The following is a 22,192-nucleotide window of genomic DNA, read 5'->3' on the forward strand; positions in this document are numbered from 1 at the left end:
ACAGGGGTGTCAAGTGTGTTTTGGGGTTGGTGTGGGGCAACAGAGCTCCAAAAGTCCTAGTCATTGCCAAGTATCACATCCTTTGCAATGCACAGGATTTCCTGTCAGACATTCTTTGGTAGACAAGCTGAGGTAGCAAGTGTAGCTTGAAAGCAGAAGTTTGAAAGCCACTGTCATAAGAAAAACATTAAGAGGGCCTCCCTTCCCACAATAATTTTGTAATATTCATTGAAGTGATCAACAATGGTAGGTGGGAAAGCAAAACACAAAAGTATTCTTTACCTCTGTCACCTTTCTGTCCAAATCCAGGTGCACCAGGCTCTCCACGAGGTCCAGGAGGTCCCTCTCGCCCTCTTTGTCCCATGGGACCCTCCATGCCGGTTTCACCTGAGGAGAACCAGTGCCTTAGAATCCAGGTCCCAACATATGCCACACTCTACTCAGTTGAGCTAAAAAATCCCCCTGTGTCAGTAGCTGCTGCCCGCTGCCCCATGTGCTGAGCCATTTCTCTGCAGATTCTCAGGAAAATATCAGGAACTGCTGGAGGCTACCTAATAAGGCAAGCAGTGTCACTGACTTCTCGGGAAAGAACCTTCCAGACTGACTTGGCCAATGGCTCCTCCTGGGCTGGATGTATAAGAGGGCTTCCTGTCACAGTTGAAGCTTTGCTTGAGCAACAAGGTCTACCTGAGATCTAGTGTTTCTGGCCCTGCATTCTGGCTTGCACTCTGACTCAAATTGCTCATTATTCTTTGATCTGCTTACCCATGCTGCCTTTCTGTCCTTTTGGCCCTTCACGCCCAGGGATGCCAGGAATACCTGTAAAAACGACATTATTTTTCTTTTTATTAAATGAAACAAATGATATTAAAAAGAGCTATGCACTGCTACTTTGTGACATGCAGGGAAATGTAGAGAAGCTGAAATGAAATCAGCATTAATATCTGAATTCAAGTTTTGATTGTTGCTTCAAATTTAACATTTTCAATGAACTGTGGCAATAACCAGATGAGTTGGTCTGAAACAGCATCAGTTTAAGGGCAAGTTTAAAAAAATAAGAATGTGGGGATCAAACACTGAGTTCTACTATGGCAAACCACTCCCAGATTTGATTTAAAATGAAGTCTAGTATCATATATTAAATTTTCAGTATTTGAGTTCTACAGTTCTGCCTACTCCCCTGCAGAGACCAATCTGTCCTTAGTGAAGGAATCTGTCAGTAATCGCTCTTTTTTTCCATCTCGTCTTCCAATGAGTATCATCTAATACAAAGGCAATCTAAGTGCCTTACTGCAAATTGCTGCAAGTCAACTTGAAGGTACCTCTCATTGTGCTTGTGATGTTCAGACTTGACAAAACAGATCAAGTTGCAGCAACTGATCACAGTGGGAAGCAGAGAAAATGAACAAGGTGTTCTGTGGTAACACCCGATATTCTCCTCCCCACTAATTTTAAGCACCCTACCTGCAAAATCCAAATTTCTCTTCTCTTTTTCAGTGCACTTATATATAACTAGCACTTCAATAATATAAGAATTTCTGAACTCTTTACATCTCAGATAGTACCACAATTGTTAGGCAGGAGTGCCCAATGCTAATCTCTTCCTTAACAACGATTGTTGCTTGATATCAGACGCTAAACAATTCAGCATTTAGACTATTGATTCCCGCCCCCATTTCACATAATGGTGGCATAATTAGAGCACCTGTACAGGTTTATTGTCCTGATTCCTAGTGGCCATGGAAGCTCCATTGCACACACATGCTCACACACAAAGAAAAGTTACTCCAAATAAGTTGTCATAGCACACAGGAACTGAGAATCGTAAACTTACCTGGGGTACCCATATCGCCTAAGACAGAACAAAAGGGACAGAAATGCATTAGTTGTGGGATCAAAATAAGGCTTTGCTCATTTTATCAACCTCTCTCTAATTACTGTCACACATGGGGGTAGTTCTGGGAGATCATAAAAGACAGTGTCAAGGCCATCTCTAGGTCAATCAGCTCTTCAGCTCAGCTGAACCAGTTTACTCCTTACACCTTTCTCTGTATTTCTTTGGAATAATTTTTTTCCTGTGAATTCTCTAAATTTTAAACAAATTGGCTTGTGTCTAATGCTGCCATTCATCTCATGCAGCAGACTTCCCCTAGCGCAACAAAACTCCCCCCCTCCCCTCTCCCCTGCAGCCCCTTAAAAATGAGCACCCTCAAAATCTGCTCGAGGTCGGGGGATTCTCTGGAGCAGATTTTGTGCGGAGCACAGGGAGAGGAAGGGAAGGGGACGTCCCATTGCACTAGTAGAACACTGCTTACGTAGTGTTGTATGCAATCCATTTAAACCAGTTTGAAACTGGTTTGAAAGTGGTTTATCTATCATGGCTTCCCATGGAGAATCACAAGAAAGGCAGTACTTCAACTTTCTCATAGAACGCCATTCTGGGTTGAGAATCGTAATTATCGGGGGAGACGAAACCCATCCTAAACACTTGTTCATTTCTATGACATGCATTGCTGAAACGAAGAGAGATCCCTAATACATATCAAAACAGAGATGCAGCACATGGGTACCTTTCTGTCCTGGTTCTCCTTGGAAATAACCTGCAAAGGAAACAAAATGCTGGTCATATTTCTGTTGTGCAAATGACCCAAAACTACTTCTGGCTTAATATAACAACAGAAAGGCAGTGCAATTAAGTGGAATGTATGTGCAGTTTGGAAACCAGATGCATTTTGTCCTGGAACCCTTTCAGTTGGCTATGGATCTTCTTTAGACTACTTGCCCATTATCACAAAATTCGGCTGCATAGTGTAATCCAGTTTGAAATCTCTTAGAATGTTTAAAGCCAGGGAGTAAACATGGCATCCTGAAGGTGTGCCAATGGCAGACTAATTTGCTCCTAATTTTCCCAGCATCATGTTGCTTGATACAGCAGCTTTCTCAAATATAAGGATCCTCAGTACTGGAGGAAAGGAATGAATGCTCCACCCTCTGGACATCTGGATATGGCATTATTCCAGATAACCTCCAGAATTACACTTCATTCATTAAAACTTAGACCAGAAAAAAGTGTTAGTCTTTAATTTGAGTTTAGTTTAGTCTTTTGCTTTATACAAATATACAGATTGGTTTGGACTGACCTCAAAGTCCACATAATTCAATTATGCTCCATTCTTTCCCTCCAGTTTAATTGCGTTATAGGAAATTTAGGAGCGTAGCTAAAGAACACTACACATTTTCTGGCAAATACATTGCTTCTTTTTCTACCCTTGTGGAATTTTGTGGGCTCCTCACCTTTGCTTCGTTCCACATCCAGCCTCTTCTTCATTAAAAACCACAACTGATCGTCACTAATATCACCCTGTACTGCTTTATATCTCTCAGAATGTACAGCATGTACATTTTCAACTGTGTTGGGTTGAACCTGCCAGCGGCTGGCTTGGGATTCAAGGATATCCACCCGGGATCTCAGCTTCTTCACTTCTTCCGCTGAAAGAAGTTAAAACAAAGAATTAGATGATCACTGGTTTTACTATTTGCATGTGTGAATACAACTTTAGTCCCCGCTCTGTGCCTCCATTCTGCTTTTCCAGAACTGAGATGAAACTTAGGGTTCCTCCAGACTGCTGTTTTATCGCAGGTGTGTTCTTCAACATGTTCTTTATTCAAAAATGGTGCATTACTGGTGGATTTATTCTGCTTTTACTTGCACTGTGAAGTGTCCCCAATGCTACTATATCAGCACTATCCAGAGGAACTATAGAACAACAAAAACAGACCAAAAACAACAAACCCAGACCATTTGTGATAGAAAAAGTTATAGGGTTTCACCAGGACGTTTGGGATATACACTGATTGGAAGTGAAGGAATGTGACTGCCCCCACGTTTTTGCAGACACAAACAGTATTGAAAGTGAGGTTTTGTGTGACAGCCACAATACCATAATAATCACAAATAGTTATGAGTGTGGGGAACTTACTGAATACAAAATGCCTAGGGGTGGGGAGAATGCAACAGAAAACCTTCTTGAATTGTGGGAAATTTAACTCAATTCTGATAGAGAGAGCTTCTTCCAAAGGAGTGAACAGTGGATTCTCAGAGGAGGATGTATGTGTGATATATATATATATATCAGCTGGTAGAGCATGAGACTCTTAATCTCAGGGATGTGGGTTCAAGCCCCATGTTAGTTATACATACCCAGAGCATTTTACCTAGGAAATTCTATATCATCATATGACTGGCCAATCAAATCAGATCGGTCAGTTCTCTAACCGAAGTCAAAATATGTAATTAAGTTGAATTGTTCCCTTTCAGTGAAGGCGTCCTTCCTGCATTGCTCATGGGGAGAAAAAGAGAATGGCACTTGGGCTTCCCACGTTCTCCACAGAGAACTTTGCCTAGATCCCTTCACCCCAGTCTTAAATAATTTAAGACCATGTTCTCATCATAATCAATGGCTGAACTTTCCTCCCCATGTTTGTTTTGATTGCTCAGTAGTAACTGGTACAGAGTACTACTTGTGGGCTTCTTGCAGACTTCCCATAGGCACCTGGTTGGCTACTGTGACGACAGGATGCTGGATTAGATTGGCCTTTAGCCTGATCCCGTTGGTCTCCTCTTGTGTTGTTCCTAAGCCATCCCCTTCCTTAGCTGCAACCCATCACTTCTCCTGTTCACTTGTAATAACTTACCCAGAGCAATAAGCCCAAAGAGTAGACCAAGGAGAAGCAGCCAGGCTAGCAGCAAGCCTAAGAGCCACTTCCACCAGCTGCAACAGGAGGCACAGGGGCACCAGGCTGGAGCAGCTCCTGCTCCACCACATCCATCATCACCTCGGATTTCTATAGTGAGCAGAGACATAACAGTAAAAGCAGGTTAGACAAGAGAGTGTGGCTCCACAAAGGTGTAGGCCGGAAAACATTCCAAGGTGTCCCACACAAATGTTTGTCAAGATTCTTTTACTTACTGCCTTCCATTTAATGATTATTAACCAAATTTATAAACTGGCCTTCATCACATAGAAATTGCATAGCACTTTCCAACACTATGTATATATTCTTTAAAGTTCTCTCCATAATGGCTTCATTTGGGAACCATGACAAACCATGGTTGATATAATGACTGGGATGAGCTGAGCCCTCTCCCTTTGGTTCATGAACTCCCCACTATTCCTTTCTCCCCTAGTGCAGCTTTAATTAATCACATTTAGCTACCACCTAAACTTAACTTTGGGTTTCTGAAACAAGCCAGCGTCAAAACTGCAGTAGTGTGAAGATGGCTTCTTTCAAACAAGCCATAGTTAGGATTAACCATAGTTTGTGGGGCTTGAACAATGTGTCACACTGTAGTTATTTTTTAAAATGGAAGCAAATGCTTCCAAACTTCTCCTTGTTGCTATGAAAGGGAAAGGGCACACCAAGTAGTGGGAGCTTACTGCTCATTCCCACCATGGATCAGTTATGGTTCATCATGATGTCTGAACACAGCCATTATATTTATCTTTCTTTAAATGTAACATCCCAAACTTGGTGAGGGTCTGTGTCATGAAGTGATTAAAATCACAAGAAATGAACCAGAAGTCCCCAGTTTAAGTCTCTGCCAAAATCAATGGGAGTAATAAAAATTCTAAAGCTTGACAAAAGATTTCAAATAGCGTTACACTTCCTCTGGGGAAACTCTCTAGCAACTGAAGTAAGGGAGACATCTGGGATTGATATTCTGGACTCAGTAAAAGTACATGAAAACACTAAGTGAGCTCTTGTGCAGCTTCTGTTCGCTTGTGAGGCATAGACAGAAGAACTCCCTGGTGCGTTGTGATTGCAAGTTGCTATCCCCAGTAGACTGGAACATTTCTACTGGAGTGTCATTGACTTTAGTTGGCATGTTAAGGAACATTTGAGCTTTGGGTTGTAGCTCTGTTGTGCCTCTGCATATCAGCTGTTAGCGGGGCTACATTTTACCTAGTGACATTTTAAAGCTATAATCACTATAAAACGTTGCTTCCCTTCTAAGGCACACTCACTCACCTGCATAAGTAGCTTTGTCCTTTGTTGAAGTAGATCTTAGTCCTCCTATTAGAAAAACAAGAACAAATGCTAAATAGTCTTCCTACATGCAGCCACACTATTTCTAAATGAAATTCAACCCAGGGTGACAGCTGCCAATCCAAACAAGGATCATGAGAAAAACAGTTGCAGTGTGGCTTCACTGATCAGATAACAGGGCCACAATTATGCAATTTTCATCGTTAAGGGTGGTAAGTATTAGACAGGTTTCTGCAACCCACATAGGAATTTTTTAAAAATGAAAAAGGATAAGAAACCCTAAAAATAATGGTGCAGAAGCATATGCAAAAAGAGAAAGCAACAGTTGCAAACACCCATGCACAACCACAAGAAAGATACCTTTAAAGAAAATGTTTCCCCTTCCAAAACCCAACTCACCCTAAAGCACTTTTTTCACCTCCAGAATGACTATAGCAACACCTCAATTATTTCCTGCACATGGCACTTTCTAGCACATGTGTATAGAGGGGAAAACATTGTTTTATCATGTATAGGTGCTAGGAAGCCACAAATTACATCTAGTTCTCAACACGCGATTCCATGGTACAATAGCCACCTACACAATTTTCATGTATGTTAGTGTATACAAGCGCACACATTTATTTCTATAGCTATGTTGGAAAAATATTATTCCCACTTCAAGGCAGAGAATCAGAGGTTTACCATTTGTTTCTGATTTCAGATAGGAATCTCCAGCATAAGAGGAAGAGAAAGCCTGCTTGTCTTTCTTTAGGGTGTCTTCTGAATAACAGCCTGTAAACAGCCCAAACAAAACACATTTAGAAGTATCTCAAAGTAGGTATCACACCTGGTATGTCTGAACTGACAGTACATTTGGAACAATCTTCTTCCTCATTCATGTTGACTTAGTTATTATGGGGTGATTACATTGTCCACCAAAAATATGACTCCACTACTCCCAGGATAACCACATAGCGATTGATTGTGTGAATACACAGGGACTGGAAATGAGCTCTCCACACTTCAGATCAGGGGCTTTAGAAGCAAACCAGAAGTGACTGGGAGAACCTTTTGGCAGATGCAACTTGCACCGCTCCCACAGATGCTCTCAATGGCAGCACAGACGGCTGGGCTAAGAGCTACCACATGCTGGTCACTTGATACCTAATGAGATGTAGCACAACCAACCCCTGAAAAATACCTTGCATACATGCATCGTAGGACCAGTTCATATGTTACCACAAGAGTTTTACATAAACTACTTATAGTTTTTGAATATTCAGTGGTGTATGATTCTTGATAAACAAACAAACAGCATGGGAGCTGGGAGTCAGTTAACATTTGCATGGGAAGGAATTATGCTGTCTCCCCATTTAGACCTTTAGTATAAAACTAGACCATAGGAAGGCAGCTTCTACCCCACCAAAGTAATTTCTGAGTTAAGTCTAAAGTCGCCAATGGGTGTGACGCATGAGAACGAGACAGGAAACAAACCTCCACTGAGCCCAGTGCCAGAAGCACTGAAAACTTTTCCACTGTCCTTGGTCATGATCAGCAGCTCCACATCTTTCTTGGGAGCCACGTTCTCTTTCTCTAGGAGCAGGAACTTGCAGTCCTTGCGCAGGATGTCATCATTCTGAGAGCCTGTGGTAGTAGCAGCTGGATGGCATTGAAAAGGGTAAAAGTAAATGAAAGCATCCAACTGTTGCACAATAGCCCTATGAATATCCAGGCTGTTGGCAGGAATCTGCGATTTCCCTGTTCCAGCCTCATCATATATTTTGGGGACCTGAACATTTGGATTTCCATATTTAGGGAACAATTTTTTAGTGAAGATCTGTCGGCTGCCAGATTACAGAGTTTGGTGGCAGGCCATGCTAAGTGGGTGGCATGCCAGATGCACCACAAGCATGGCATAAATGCCAGGAGAAGGACTCCTGCTCCACAGGCAAAAGGTTGGTCTAGTGATTGCCAGGAGGACACTGATCAAGTTCTGAGGCTGTACATATGCACAGATCCCATCTTGCAGGGGAATCCAAGTTCTCTTGGGAACAGTATGCTGCTCCTTGTGCTGCTGAACTCATGTGCTGGAGGCACTGTGGCCTCACTGCACTATGGCCATGCCCTCAGATCAGCTGGCATGGAATGCCTCCCTCTGTTCTCTGGCTGGTGTGAGTGCATAGCATCTGCCATGCCCTGGGATTGGTGGGCAATGCTGGTGTTGCCAAGGATGCATTTCTGAGGCATTTACATTTTTTATTCCCAAGTGCTTTCTCTTTCTATACTGGACTGAGCATGTGTTGGATAGGGCAGTTGTTCTGCCGGTGTAGCGGCAGCTTATCCCTGGCCCCAGTGTAACTGCAGTAGAGGATTGCTTTGTCCATTTTCAGACAGTTATTTAAAATTCCACAAATGTTGGATTCAGACAAAATGCAAATTGGGTTACGAATTTATGCTGGGTAGAAAGACACTTTTGCTAACACTTTCAATACATATAGAACAGGGGAAAGCTCCATCTATTGAATTCCTGCCATAGTTGTTAAAGGCACTGGAACATGCTAGAAAGAAAAAAAGGTAATCATCCTGTCCAAAAAGGATGTATCCAAAATGTATTTCTGCTAGGGTCTTTTGGCCGTTTCTGCTGTAGGCTCAAATGTAAATTTAAATATTTGGACTCTCAAAATGTCAATTTCAGTATCTAGACTTGTAAATGTCTTATTGCATTATGTGCTTTGACACCCTTGGCAATGCTAGCAAAGGCACCAAAAGCACCAACATCAGCAAAAGCACAGGGTGGAAAAAGTCTACATGGGTGAGAACAGGGAATAAATCCCATATGGGTGACAGCAGGGTTTGCTGCTGTCTTGATTAAAATATGTTCTTTTTTTAGTGATAATGGGTTCATGGAATTGTCATGCAAGCAACTGCTGCCTTTGATTTATCCAACAAAACTATGAAGAAATGTTTCTGTGAAGACCGTCTGGCATAAAGTTTAAATTAAGGACAATGATATCAGTTTTGCAATTAGACTTCATGGTGTAAATCCAAGTCAGCTCCACTTTGAGAAAAATGGCTGCAAAACAGGCACTAGGGAGAAGATTAATCTGTTCTCCATGCGCTTTAGTGCACTAGGCCTTTATTCTTATTTTCAAAATGCAGCAGCTGCATCTAGTGGACAATCTGGATAACAACACACATTGGTAGGGGCTGATGGGAATTTCAGTCCTGTGATATCTGGAGTTCAGTTTAGTTCCCAACATTTCTACATCAGTTTGTAATTCTTATTTTTTTAAAAAAAAATGTCAGCATTTTAGTGCAAATTTATCCTAATAGCCTTTTTTTGGTATGCGTTTTTTGCAAGGAATTTTCCCTAATATAATGTATTTTTATATTGTTGTGTGTTTGCGGGGGGGTGGTCAGTCTGTATGAGGCCCGAGTCCGTTCTAATCCCCTGCATCCAGCAAACATTTCTATACATGAAAAAATTGCCACTAGCATGTCCTCAGTAGAGCCTATGACATCACTAGTGACACAACCCCACCTCCCCATTCCATGGCAGACATGTGTATACTATGGATTGCAGAAAAGGTACCATTACATCAGTTATATAAAGACAGGTTTTCCATATAATGCAAAATGAAAACGAAGACTCACCAGTTGTAGATGAGGTGGACATACCAGTGCTAGTCACGCCATAGCTCTGGGTTGTATTCTTCTTTGCTCCATATGCTGTTGCTAATAAAGGAGAAGAAGAGAAAACTTTAGTTCACAGTTTGTAGAAGCCAAACAAAGAGATCTAGACATTTGCTCCCCCCCCCCCATTTATTTATTTTTTGAGTAATAAGGAGAGGAAAAGGTATTTCTCTGCAGAGAGTTGCAAGTTACTAATAAATAAGATTTTATTTCATTTTATTAAAGTTCAAAGCATTTCAATGCAATTATCCAAACAACCCTTATAACAACCCTGTAAGGCAGGTGAGTATTATTGTGATAACTTGGCAGTACTTAGGTACAGTGTCTGCTGTCCCATCTCTACCAATCCTGTTTGGCTGTTCGGACTCATGGTACTCAGCATGGGTTTAAGCATGGTTCCCAAGTAACCTGCTTGGTCCCTGGTTTTAGCATGCCCTACTCTCACAAACCCCTAATGAAAAAATAGTGCTTGGCAGTGGAACCCTATACATATGTACTCCCAAGTATGTGTATATGTTGCACTGTGATTAGCATATGGGTATAAGTAATTGTTTCATCAATATCTGGTGCATTAAGGAGTTGCTGACACTCAGTCAGACTCTTAGTCCCTCTAGCCTGGTATTGTCTTCTGCACAGACTAGTAGTTGCTCTCTGGGGCTTCGAGCAGGAAAGTCCTACCTAGAGATGCTGTGGCCTTCTGTATCCACAGCATGTGTTCCATCACTGTCTATGGCCAGGGCCAGCCTACAGCATTTTGCTGTGTGAGATGAATGACCAGAAAGCACCCCTTCTCTACTCCATGTACAGAAGCCAGCCAGAGGGGCAGCTGAATCTTGCTTCCACAGTAGAAATGGGAAAACTTCTTTCACTGCATCTGAAGCATCAGGCTGTGTGGCATACACAACTCTGTCCTCCAACAAAGTGGAGTGTGTCATGAGACAAAGGTTCTTGAGAGCAGAAGCAGGCAAGGCCAAGGCACGGCCTACGAAGACTACACAATCATTTCAAGCCTGCTAACTGTAACTGTTAGCAGTAAACTGCCATGTCACTGTGACTCGTGACTCACTTTGGGTTCCCTAAAAATGTAACCAGCCATCTCTCTGGGCCTCAGTCTGTCTTCTGAGTCAGTCTCAGCTCAGTATGTGAGTGTGTTGTTGCAGACAGAGTAGCTCCAGTGCTCCAGTTAATCCATAACTAAGATCTGTGCCTCTCTGAAGTCTAAGACAGCTGCTATGAGCACTCTGTGTATGCTCTTTAACTATGCTGTTCCTTAACAAGTTTATTTTCTTCAGTAAAGTTTTATTCTGTTTATGAAGAAGACTCTGCATTGATTAATTTACTCTTGTGCGACAGAGTGGAGGCGGGTATCAGGAAGAACAATCAAGGGCTGTCACTGCTGCCTATAATAATCTACCGCCTGAGGTGTTTATTTCACGTTGCCAAATGCTGGGGCCAGGTTTATAGCCCAGTGCCTCACTTGGAGCATCCAGTCACAACTGAAGTTAGTGAATATGCACAACATCAAACTGTCTACAAAGGCCTGTCTGAGGCTAATCCATGGCCAGCATGTACAGAAATAAGGTTTTAAAAATATTCCATGAGGAGCTGAATTTCTCAAGTACATGTATGTCACCCAAATGGCTCATAATCTAGGTATTTTCATAATGTTCTGTTACCTTACCTGCGGTTGTGGTTGCAGTATTGGCAACACCAAGCGTGCTTGGAGCCAGGTTGTTCTGAACACCAAATACTGCAAATAAAAATATCCTGGGGTAAGGTGCAAGTTTACTAAAAACAAACAACAACCATAGTGACTCACCACAGGTAAGAATGGTCTGAAATTAATCATGCCCAAAAATTGAAGACACTGCACCTAATAAACTGAGCTAGTCTGTCATGTTTCATATTCATTTCTAATTATCCTCTCAAGTGCACAAATCTCTTAACACATTATGCAGGAATAAACTTTTAACTTTGGGAAATAGCTTGAAAGTTCTCTTTACAATTCAAAGTTTAGAGGAAGGGTGTGGAAATCTTCCTTGCTGATTCCTAGGTTCTGAGAGACTTGCAAAGCAAGGAATTGCTATACAAACCTGGGTGCCAGACCTGATGGCTTTGCCCACTCACCTTCTGGCTTGGGTTACAGGTAAGGACATCCCTCTGACTGGCACCCAGGCTCAGGGACACACTGCAACATTTGTGTTGCTCATTTTACTTCTATTTATTTTATGTATTTTTTATTATCTCCAATAAATACTTTTTTTTATCCTCTGCTGCAGGAGTTCTAAGCCATCCCTCAAACAGGCATTTCTGTTTACAGAGCGGGAGCTTTAAATGAATCCCACAAACTAGTCCAGGTGTACTGATGCCACTGGCATGAAGAACTGGAGACCAAACCCTTTGCATATCCTTCTCCCGATGGCCACACATCTTGACAGGTGGGATCAAGGAGGGAGGGAGAAAACGCACCTGTGGAAGAACTGCTGAGACCAGCATGCAGAGCTGGGGAACTGGGAGCCAAGTTGTTTGGGACGCCAAACACTGTGGGGGAAGGTAGGGAAAAAAGGAAGAGACTGTTGACTATGTAGGCAAGGTCAGAAAGATTCCAACACATCTGGGACATGACACAAATCACTTGTCCTGTAGCAGAATGATCAGTAAACTTTAAGCTTTTCCATTTGAATTCCACACACTGAAAGAAGTCTCTAAAACATGGCGGAGGGGTAAACTGTGACCCTCCAGATGTTGTATCTAGACCGCTCCTGCCATCAGTGACCATTGACCATATTGGCTGGGGCTTATGGGAGCTGGAGTCCAATAACATCTGGAGGGCCATAAGTTTCCCATCCCTAGCCTAAAACCACTGCGCTTCGCCCTCTGCAGACGTCTACCCTACCTCTTGCAAGCTGTTGTTTAGCTGGCTGCTTCACAACTCTTCTTTTACTGGTACTTGATTGTACTTTAGAGCCATCTAAATTTGCTTTACTAAATTTAACATTCCACTGAATAATATATATGTCTGAAGTGAATGAGTTCATTAGAGGGCACACATCCCACCCTGATCTGATATATTGTTCTCAAATTCCAACAGTCACTCAGGCAATTTGGCCTGAAGGGGAAATTCCTTCCCAATTTCCAATATGGTTAGCACTTAAACTCGGAAGCTGAAGGCAAGTTCTGAAACCAACTGAGGAATGGCAATGAAAATGTAGGAAAGCAATGATGGTGCATTGCATGCTTCCTTCTTGGTCTTTAAGACTTTGGGTATTGAGTAACCACAACTGGCCACCTCATGGTTTTCAGGAAAGGTTATCTCGGAGCTTGTCTGCAGAATTGCTATGGCCGATGCTGTGAACATGTACCTGATCCAGTAGAATGTGCTGCCGTGTTCATCAAAGAGGAGCTTTGAGTCATGTTGTTGTGGTAGCCACCGAGAGACGACCCTGCAGGCAGGGTGGAGGACCACATGTATGGTGGGAGTGCCGCATTCAAGATGGTCGTGTCGTATGTCCCTGACACTGGAAGAAAAATCAACAAGCAACATTAAAAACCATATTTCTTTATTTACAATGCATGATCCTTAGGCAATGTGATTTCTTTTTCTGTTCCTCTCACCTAAACAGCACCATAAAATATGAAACTTGGTCTAATCTGTTTTTGGTGTTTCCTTTTTAAAAAAAAAACAAGTTTATATAGTCTTCAGAGTTATAGAGAAAAGCATGAATATGTGCTTCAAATTGGTTTTAAAGCAGGCATGGATAACCTGTGGCTCTCCAGATGTTGTTGGACTGCAACTCCAGCCCCAGCCAGCATGGCTGTCAAGGATAATGGAAGCTGTAGTCCAGCAACATCTGGAGAGATACAGGTTTCTCATCCCTGTTCTAAAACATCATAAACCGATTGTGATCCCTAGCAGAGTTTTCAGTGGCCATGGAATTGGACATCAGCAGAGATCCCTTGTTTGATTCAAATTCTTTCCTTGCCCTCTTCACATTGAGCATATTTACTTCCTGCAGTTGCTTCCTATTTGTCAGGAGTCACTCCTGAGTCCTGACCTTCTAGCTTTTAACTAACACCTCTGCCCTGGTATTTAGTCTAGAACAGGGGTGGGGAACCTATGAACTACAGCTCCTATCACCCGTGATCACTGGCCATGGTGGCTGGGGCTGATGGGAACTGGAATCCAGCAACACCTGGAGGGCCATAGGTTCCCCATACCTAGTGTGAAACTACTTTTGATGAAACTAAAAAAAGAGTCTTGCAATGGTGCCACTCAATCATTGCCAAGAGATAAAGGTCTGAAGCCATTATACTTCATTCCACTTTTTGGATATTAGGATAAGGCATGCACCTTTGAACAATCCTGTGATCCTTGCACTGTTGGCCTGAAAAGAAGACATAACATTTGCAGCCTCTGCCACCCTCTCCACCTTATTCTGTGATTTGATAGATTAGAAATATACTGGAATTCCTGGGGTCCAGCAATGAGATACCTGATTGGCTGCTCTCTGTCACCATTTTGGTTTCCACAACAGCTTTTTTAGGTATCGGGAGTGTGCTTGATGGGGACCGAGTTGGGCTAGCACTAGCTGACCGACTTCCCCGAAGTAGTCGTTTGACATCATCCAATTCTGTCCCTAAAAGAGAAGAGAGATATTGGAGACTTAAGCTCAAAACTTGACAATGTAGGTAGAAAATTAAAAGCATGATGATGGTAGAAAATTGTATGCTTTATATGTTTGGGTCTTAAAAATGACAGATGCATCTGAAGATGGATAGAGCTGAATGGTGAAGGCCAAAGCCACACACACACACACACACACACACACACACACACACACACTATACCTTTGAAGCATATTCTTTCCCTCAAAGACTTCTGGACACTGTAGTTTACCCCTCATAGAGCTACAATTCCCAGCAACCCTTAACAAACCACAGTGCCTAGAATTTTTTTTTTTTGGGGGGGGGGGACCACATGTTTCAAACATGCTTCAAAGATATAGTGTGTATGCAACCCTTGTCTCTGTTCTGGCCGCTCCGCCTCAACATCAAGGACTCCTCTTCCCTTGAGGCCACAAGTAATTTCTTCACTGGATTATAGTAATCCTTGCTCCTCGTGTATTTTTGTCATCCCCTATACAGTTTCCGGCTAATAGATATTAGGAAAATATCAGATGGCATCATGGAAAAAAGGGCTACCGAATGGTCAGAGGAAGAGTTCATCACTACAACTACTGGATTATTAATCAAGGAGATTCAGCTACCCTTTGTTCAAGTCCACAAAAAATAGCTCAAGCACTTACACCTGGTTGATGGAGAAGCACTCTGCAGCCTCACTCGAATTTCACTCTCTGTACAAGACAAAATGAAAGAAGAGGCTTATTGTGAAGGGAGAGGTAACGGTAACTAGATACCCTGTACACACCTTTGGCATGAAGAAGGTTCATTGCTGCTGGTTGTTAGCTTGGCATTTGGTATGTTTTGTCAGTATTTAGACCACATGCAGCAAAGTTTGATAGGAATAGAATACTAATTTCTCCTACACCATGGCTTGTCTAATCATTTTTATGAGTTTATTATTATAATGCAATGGTGACAGCAAGTTTTATAAAACTGCACTCTGCTTACATTCCTAGACCTCCCACCAGCCCAATTTTCCTTTTACATAATATGTGCTGACATTTCAAAGTGTTGCCTTCCACAGTAGCAACCTGCCATGCCTCATCATAGCAAACCACTTTTTAAAAAACTTGTGTGACTTGGCCTTAAAGAAAAAAGCTTTCAAAACAAACAAACAAAAAACCACTTAGCATGCCCACACACTCTTAAAGGTAAAGGTAAAGGTACCCCTGCCTGTACGGGCCAGTCTTGCCAGACTCTAGGGTTGTGCGCCCATCTCACTCAAGAGGCCGGGGGCCAGCGCTGTCCGGAGACACTTCCAGGTCATGTGGCCAGCGTGACATCGCTGCTCTGGCGAGCCAGAGCCGCACACGGAAACACCGTTTACCTTCCCGCTAGTAAGCGGTCCCTATTTATCTACTTGCACCCGGGAGTGCTTTCGAACTGCTAGGTTGGCAGGCGCTGGGACCGAACAACGAGAGCGCACCCCACCGCGGGGATTCGAACCGCCAACCTTTCGATCGGCAAGCCCTAGGCGCTGAGGCTTTTACCCACAGCGCCACCCACTCTTGGGCATGTCTAAATTAACTCTTTGGATCTCTGCAAAGTGTACGGTATATTATATCTTACCTCGAGTTTGGCTTCGCCCCCTGGTAGCAGAGGAACCTGTGAAAACCAAGGAAAATGCAATTGTTTGAATTTTATTTTGAAAAACTGTGATGAAGATGAGAAGGTTGGCAAAAATCCAGAATACTTTGGGGGAAAGAAGGTTCTTTGAATAACCTGCTTTACAGGTATAGCATGTGTACACATCCTTAGAAAACACTGGAAGAATGATTTATGCTTCCAATGACAGGGGAATGAGATCCTATATCACTCTTTATCCCCCTCCGATGCCACCCAGCTTCCTAGGGCCTGATCTGATCTGAATCTGTATTGTAGTAGTTCAGCCAGGAATGGGAAGCACTGGCAGTACAGTGGTAACTGGCTCTTGGGCTTCCTTTCAGCTTCCTGGGACTCTGGCACAACAGAGATGGAGTGCTGCCCGTTACCTTTGTAGATCAGGCACTTGCACATTATCCCCAAATATTAGACACATGCATTTCAGCTTCTTATCTACTAAAGCCAGAACTATTAGAAAGATTCCATTTCTTTCTAAATGCAAAGCTCTGCACCAGATGGAAACATGACAGCTAAGAAATATACTCAGATCTGAGTCATTTCCATAATTCATTCTAGTGCAAGAGTATAGGGATTTTTCAACATTTTGAACTCCCTGACCATAAGGCATTTAATATGCACCTGTCCTCAATTTGGCCATCATAGTATTAATAACAGAAATGTACCAAAATCTTTTCTTGGAAACTCTGGTGAGGAATTTGCGCTGGAGCTCCCTGCAGGGGAAAAACAAGAAGATTTCATATTAAAATTTAACTGCATGTGTTATATGGAAAGGGGGATTTCAATAGTATAACGTATCAACATCGTGGTATATAGAGTATCCTGTAGTTTTCTCTGGAATTAAAAGGTGTCCCAAGGACATATGTAGAAGATCTATGGATTAGTCTGCATGAGAAGTCAGGAAATGATCTTGGCAAAGTGCAGAGAGAGGATTATCACTGCTGACGAAAGTGTTATATTAGACAATGTATTACAGTGCTATACTCCAAAAAGGCTAAAAGGATCATGAATTGATATGACAATGGGGTGTGACTCATTGGAATAACAAAAGGGTCAAAAGTAGCAAAAGTACTGTAAAGGGCAAGTATACACTGGCCAGGTTCACATGTCGATAAGCCAAACCATGGTGTCCCGAGACCACGTAATTGTGTTGGATCCCAGAGAGGAGCTTGCACCCACTTTGCTTCTGTCTGGTCCTTTAAGCACAGCACTGCAGCTAAACCGAAAGTGTGGCTTAGCGTGTAATTTGAATATGGGATTGTAGTTAAGGTCTCTCCTCCTCAAACACCATCTGTAGCCAAGGCTTGTAATATGGTTACAGACAGTGGTTAAGCAAAAAAATCAAAAATTGGGTCAGCCACCCAAAAAATAATAATAATAATAAATTGGGTCAGCTAGGACCAGGAAAGATCAGAGTAGGTACGAGCTTCTCTGAAGGAATGAGCACATTTGTGAGGTCCCTGTAAGCCAGAGTTTGTGCAAATGAAGCAGGCTTCTAGGATAGTTGCATGATTAGCCAACATAATCTGTGCACCCCTTAGTTTCCTTGAGACTATGATACCTTCATATGCTGCATGGCGAGTGGAATAGGTTTTTCGTTCAAAGGTTGAGCCTGGTGATTTGGTAAGAGTAGAAGAAGGAGTGATGGCTTGCTTGTAGGAGGAAGAGGAGGTATTCGTTCTAGCATTTCCACCTACAGATGAAACAAAACCTCCTAAAATGTATGTACAATCGACCAGACTGTGATGGAAATGACAGTCCGGTCTTTAATTTAATATTTATTACTTAGAAAAGGAAGCTTTTTCAGCCTGAGGATCACATTTGCTATTGGGCAACTTTTGGGAAGGGGGGAAACAATGCCAGGGTGGGCTGAGGCAGAGACAAAAGTGGAACCAGCAAATATTTAACCTTTGTATATCAGGCTGGTTTGTACACATGGCCATAAACCCCCTCCATCTTCCATTCAGCCAGCAACAGGCTTTCATCCAAAATAGCGCTAAGTAACAACCCCATCAGCTCAAGGGTTTACACTCACACAACTGGCCTGTACCCTGCTCCTCCTCCCACAGACACCCTGAATCTTTTCTGGGGGGGGTTCCCGCAACCCTCCAGAGCATATTTGGGGTGGTGGTGCAGGGAGTGTGTGAGGAGAGAGGGGGGGAATCCCATGGCACAAGCATAAATCCTTCTGCTGGGATGGTTACTTACAGTTACGTTGAATACAAGCCATAGCCTTTAGAAGTCAATGACATTTGGGGTCTCATATAGTCACTTAGGGGCTTTACGGAGTATTTCAGTTTCACACAAATTCTGTGTGGTTTGCTACACACTGCAAAGTTTGTTGACGTGTGGATTTTGAAGCGTGAGAGTGTCTTGGTTTGCATATTGTTTCTGGAACTGTGAGTTAGGTAGGTTTGCCTTTAAATCAAACCCCACCCAAACTAAATCAAACCCCACCCAAATCCTACTTGGAATAGTGTGGTTAAAATGTGGTTTGTCAAAAGTCCTGGTTGCTGCATATATTTCTGCCCTTGGATTTTCCTGAGGTCTCCAAAAGCAGAGGGATAGCTGTGATCTAACATGATGCAGTCATGTGAATACTGGGTGAATGCCATGCTCCAAATTATGGAGAGAGAATGTACCCTTTGTAATCCCAGAAAGAGGGCTGTTCTCATACATTTGCTTGTACTTCTGAATCTGGTGTCATTCAGTGGCTTCCCCATTAAACTGTTTGAAGAACAATGAACTTTTGTGAGGAAGCCTTTGCTTCCCTCCTCTGCCCTGCTCTCCAATTTTTACACTGACTTGGAACACACAGACTTAAGACACAGAAACATCAAGAGTTTATTAACTCAAACTGCTCTGGCTCTTTTAATCTGGCTGTGAGCATCATACTTTCAATATAGATTCCTAAAGTATCTAGGGAAATTGCAAAAAGCCATTTCAATCAGGACCGTTACAAGAAAACACGCTAATGTGTTCCATGTTAATTAACTAGGGGCATTACTTCTCCTTCTAGGAGGTGTGTGTGTGGCCTATGGGGAGCTTTACACCTGGAAGGTTTTATAAAGTTTCATGAAGTTGTGTGAGGTCTGTCCTGTCTAGGCTACCTTCCAGTGGTTCTGTTCGGGCTGGACTTTGGGGCTCTAAGGCCCTACAATCCAGGGGTCTTCAAATGACTGCCAGCAATGATGGCAGAGGGTGCCCTCTGCAGTGAAGAGCTTGCTGAGGCTCCAGCAACAGCTGCCACCTTCATTTCCCCAGGGTGTCTGCAGGAAAAAGAGGAACTCATGGGAAATGGAGATGGTGGCTATTGCTGGAGCCTCTTTAGTAAGGAAAATGGGGTTTCTTCCTGCTGGAAAGGGGAAGCAGAGCAGTGACCAGGGCGGTGGAGGTGGGTGAGAAGGTGGCAAAGCAACAAGATTGGCAGAGCACTGGGGGAGAAGGCAGGACAAGCAACCCAGGTGGCATGTTGGGAGACAAGGGCGTAGCCAGGGTGAGGGTCCCTGAAGGTGTCTTTGCCCATGCCCCCTCAAACATGGCAGTGCTGTCAGCCTCATCAGAAGGAAGCAGCACAGCCTATTTGGAGTTCTCCAGTGGGCAGCGGGTGGGTAGTTCCTTGGTTGTCCAAATGAATGACTTCCATGTTCTCTGCAGAAAGGCTATTCTAAGGCAAACCAAATAAGTTTCTACAATAAACTAATGTTTATTTGCAGCTGTTTTTATTTGATTCCTCTGTACCCCCATGTGCTAAGCCCAAGAAGAAGCGCCAAGAAAAGACAGAGAACCACAGGAGATTGCAAGGAAATATAATTGTGTGGTGATATTTCCTGGAAGAAGAAAAAACCACCAGTTGTATAAACTGCCACCATTTACCACAAAAAGGACTCTGCTTCCAGATTTTAAAGGGCATCTCTGGGCAAGGACTCTTTCCCTCCTCTTGTAGTTCCACAAAAGCTCAGAGGAGGAATGCTTCTCCCACACATACACAAAGCACTTGTCGCTTTTGAATTGTAAGCTTCTGCCCTTTCTCCCCACACCTTTTTATGTTCCTCGTTTATGTTGTTTCCCTTTCCCTTCAGTCTGAGAACCACTTACTGGCTGTCACATAACTGCTGCCGTGGGTGTATGTCCTTTTCTCCACTCCACCTCCTCCACTATAGGCTGTTGATTTGAGGCTGCTGGTACTGCCTCCTTCTGTCAAAGTAAACACAACATGAGATTCTGTGGGTGGGAAAAGGCAGGAAAAGAGGACTGCGGAATAATATAGGGCCTTTCAGTGGGGCCATATACAACATGAGCACGCCTCACATATATGGTGTCAAACAACCATATGATTTTTAGAAGACATCTGAAGGCAGCCCTGTACAGGGAAGTTTTTCATGTTTGATGCTTTATTGAGTTTTAATATTTTGCTGGAAGCTGCCCAGAGTGGCTGGAGCAACAGAGTCAGATGGGCAGCATTTAATAATAGAATGATGATGATCAATTTCACAGAAATAACATAAGACTAGAGTAGCCTTCCCCAAACATGCTGGGGCTGATGGGAACTATAGTTCAAAACAGTGCTTTTTTTGTAAAAAAAAAAAAATGTTTAGGGAGTACTCAAGAAAATCACCATTTTATAGTTCAAATCGGGGGTGGGGGGAATATAGTAAATGGACAAAAGTACAAAGATTCACAAAATGTTTAGGGGTATGTGTACCCCTGCATCCCCCCAGAAAAAAAAAACACTGATTCAAAACAACTAGAGAGTACGAGGTTGAGGAAAAGTGGACTGGATTAATTCCTCTCAAGAATAGGGCTGCCGCATGGTCAATTTTGAACTGACTAGGTGGGTCTCCCTGCCTACACTCACATGTGTCATACTTGCAACACAGCTTCAGTGCTAGAAAACAGACCACTTTAAATTTACTTAGCTGAAATGAGAATTACATTTCGGTGAGAAAGGGAAGGCTAGAACCCTAGTCAGAAAAGTTGTACGATCAAGAGCTATTATCACTGCTTAGCACTCCTTACAATTACTCTGGTAAAGAAACCACAGCACAGATGGGGTGGCTGGCCAAAAGTTACTCAGCAAAGGTGCTCGATATCAAACTCAAACAGCTGTTTTAGTCAACACATCCCATCCCACCCAGGTTTTTCCAGGCTGATAGTGTGAAGGGAAGTTACATCATCACGGACAATGCGGGCCGAGGTCATACAAAAGCCATGGGAGAATGGGACCAATTGATATTTAGAAACAACAACCCTCTACTGGCAATGTTCCTTGGCTCAGAAATAATATGATCTAACTGGATTTTGTTCCATATATTCTTCTGAGCCAAGCCTATGGGCCTAGTGAACTCCCATGCACAGAGAGACTGTACAAAGTCTCTTGCTATTTTTAATCCATGTCTTTCCTGTAACTTGGGCAACTTCAGAAAAGCAACCATAAGTAGGGTGGTGCTTTTGTTGTGCTTTGATCTATAAGCTCAGTGGCACAAACACTTGAGGGGCTTCTGACAAAGAAGCACAAACAAAGCAAACTGAGATGCATGCATGCAGAAACAGGTATACTGAATTCTGTATAGCAACCACTTACTTGGGGGAAGAGATGTCAGTCTGGTGGTAACAGTTTCTGTAATAACTGTAAAAAAAAAGAGAGAGAGAAGTATAAATCCATGGGATAGGTTGTCCTCATTTACAGAGGAACCTTGATGCTGCTCCTCAATCATTAGCATCTGGATAGCAAATTGAGCAGGTACACAGGTCACCTGATCACACTATTTCCCACTGTGGTGAGATCAGTTGCATTTCCCTTTCAAATCACAGCATTATTTCTAAAATCACATCTATACATAGGCAATTTTAATGCAAATCTGTGGTCACTTTTCTCCCTGTTTGGGGGTGATAAGTAAGTGGCCACGACTTCTTCTCTTTTTTTCAAAATTGCTAAGCTGAATTTGAGTCTTGAATTCAAACCAACAAATTCCTTTTGAAAGTTGTTTTGAATATTCATTTCTGGCCCATGGAAACCATCTTGGTAATTCTGAGGACTTGATTTTTTACAGGTGAGATACTTATGAAGGCATAGTGAGAGATAACTTTTCAAAGGATGTATACAGCAGGGATAATTGCCTGAGACCCTGTGAAATATTTAGCCGAAACCATCTCTGAAAATGGC

The 22,192-nt window shown here is 42.7% G+C and overlaps 1 protein-coding gene across 1 annotated transcript in view; it reads right to left on the minus strand.

Moving 5' to 3' along the window:
- Positions 1–22,192, minus strand: part of COL17A1 (collagen type XVII alpha 1 chain) — a 62,726-nt gene that overhangs the window by 32,311 nt on the left and 8,223 nt on the right. The window contains exons 3-22 of the mRNA XM_083441613.1: positions 21,611–21,655; positions 20,125–20,223; positions 17,588–17,719; positions 16,692–16,739; positions 15,976–16,011; positions 15,030–15,077; positions 14,217–14,360; positions 13,086–13,241; positions 12,193–12,264; positions 11,405–11,473; positions 9,685–9,765; positions 7,525–7,689; positions 6,733–6,822; positions 6,031–6,075; positions 4,696–4,845; positions 3,295–3,489; positions 2,571–2,600; positions 1,835–1,852; positions 766–819; positions 283–387 (exon numbers count right to left, since the gene is read on the minus strand). Of these exons, the coding sequence (XP_083297739.1) occupies positions 283–387; positions 766–819; positions 1,835–1,852; positions 2,571–2,600; positions 3,295–3,489; positions 4,696–4,845; positions 6,031–6,075; positions 6,733–6,822; positions 7,525–7,689; positions 9,685–9,765; positions 11,405–11,473; positions 12,193–12,264; positions 13,086–13,241; positions 14,217–14,360; positions 15,030–15,077; positions 15,976–16,011; positions 16,692–16,739; positions 17,588–17,719; positions 20,125–20,223; positions 21,611–21,655 (1,782 nt within the window). The remainder of the gene's footprint in view (positions 1–282; positions 388–765; positions 820–1,834; positions 1,853–2,570; positions 2,601–3,294; positions 3,490–4,695; positions 4,846–6,030; positions 6,076–6,732; positions 6,823–7,524; positions 7,690–9,684; positions 9,766–11,404; positions 11,474–12,192; positions 12,265–13,085; positions 13,242–14,216; positions 14,361–15,029; positions 15,078–15,975; positions 16,012–16,691; positions 16,740–17,587; positions 17,720–20,124; positions 20,224–21,610; positions 21,656–22,192) is intronic.

Source organism: Podarcis tiliguerta, assembly GCF_965153285.1.
Source record: "Podarcis tiliguerta genome assembly, chromosome: 5".
Taxonomy (NCBI): domain Eukaryota; kingdom Metazoa; phylum Chordata; class Lepidosauria; order Squamata; family Lacertidae; genus Podarcis; species Podarcis tiliguerta.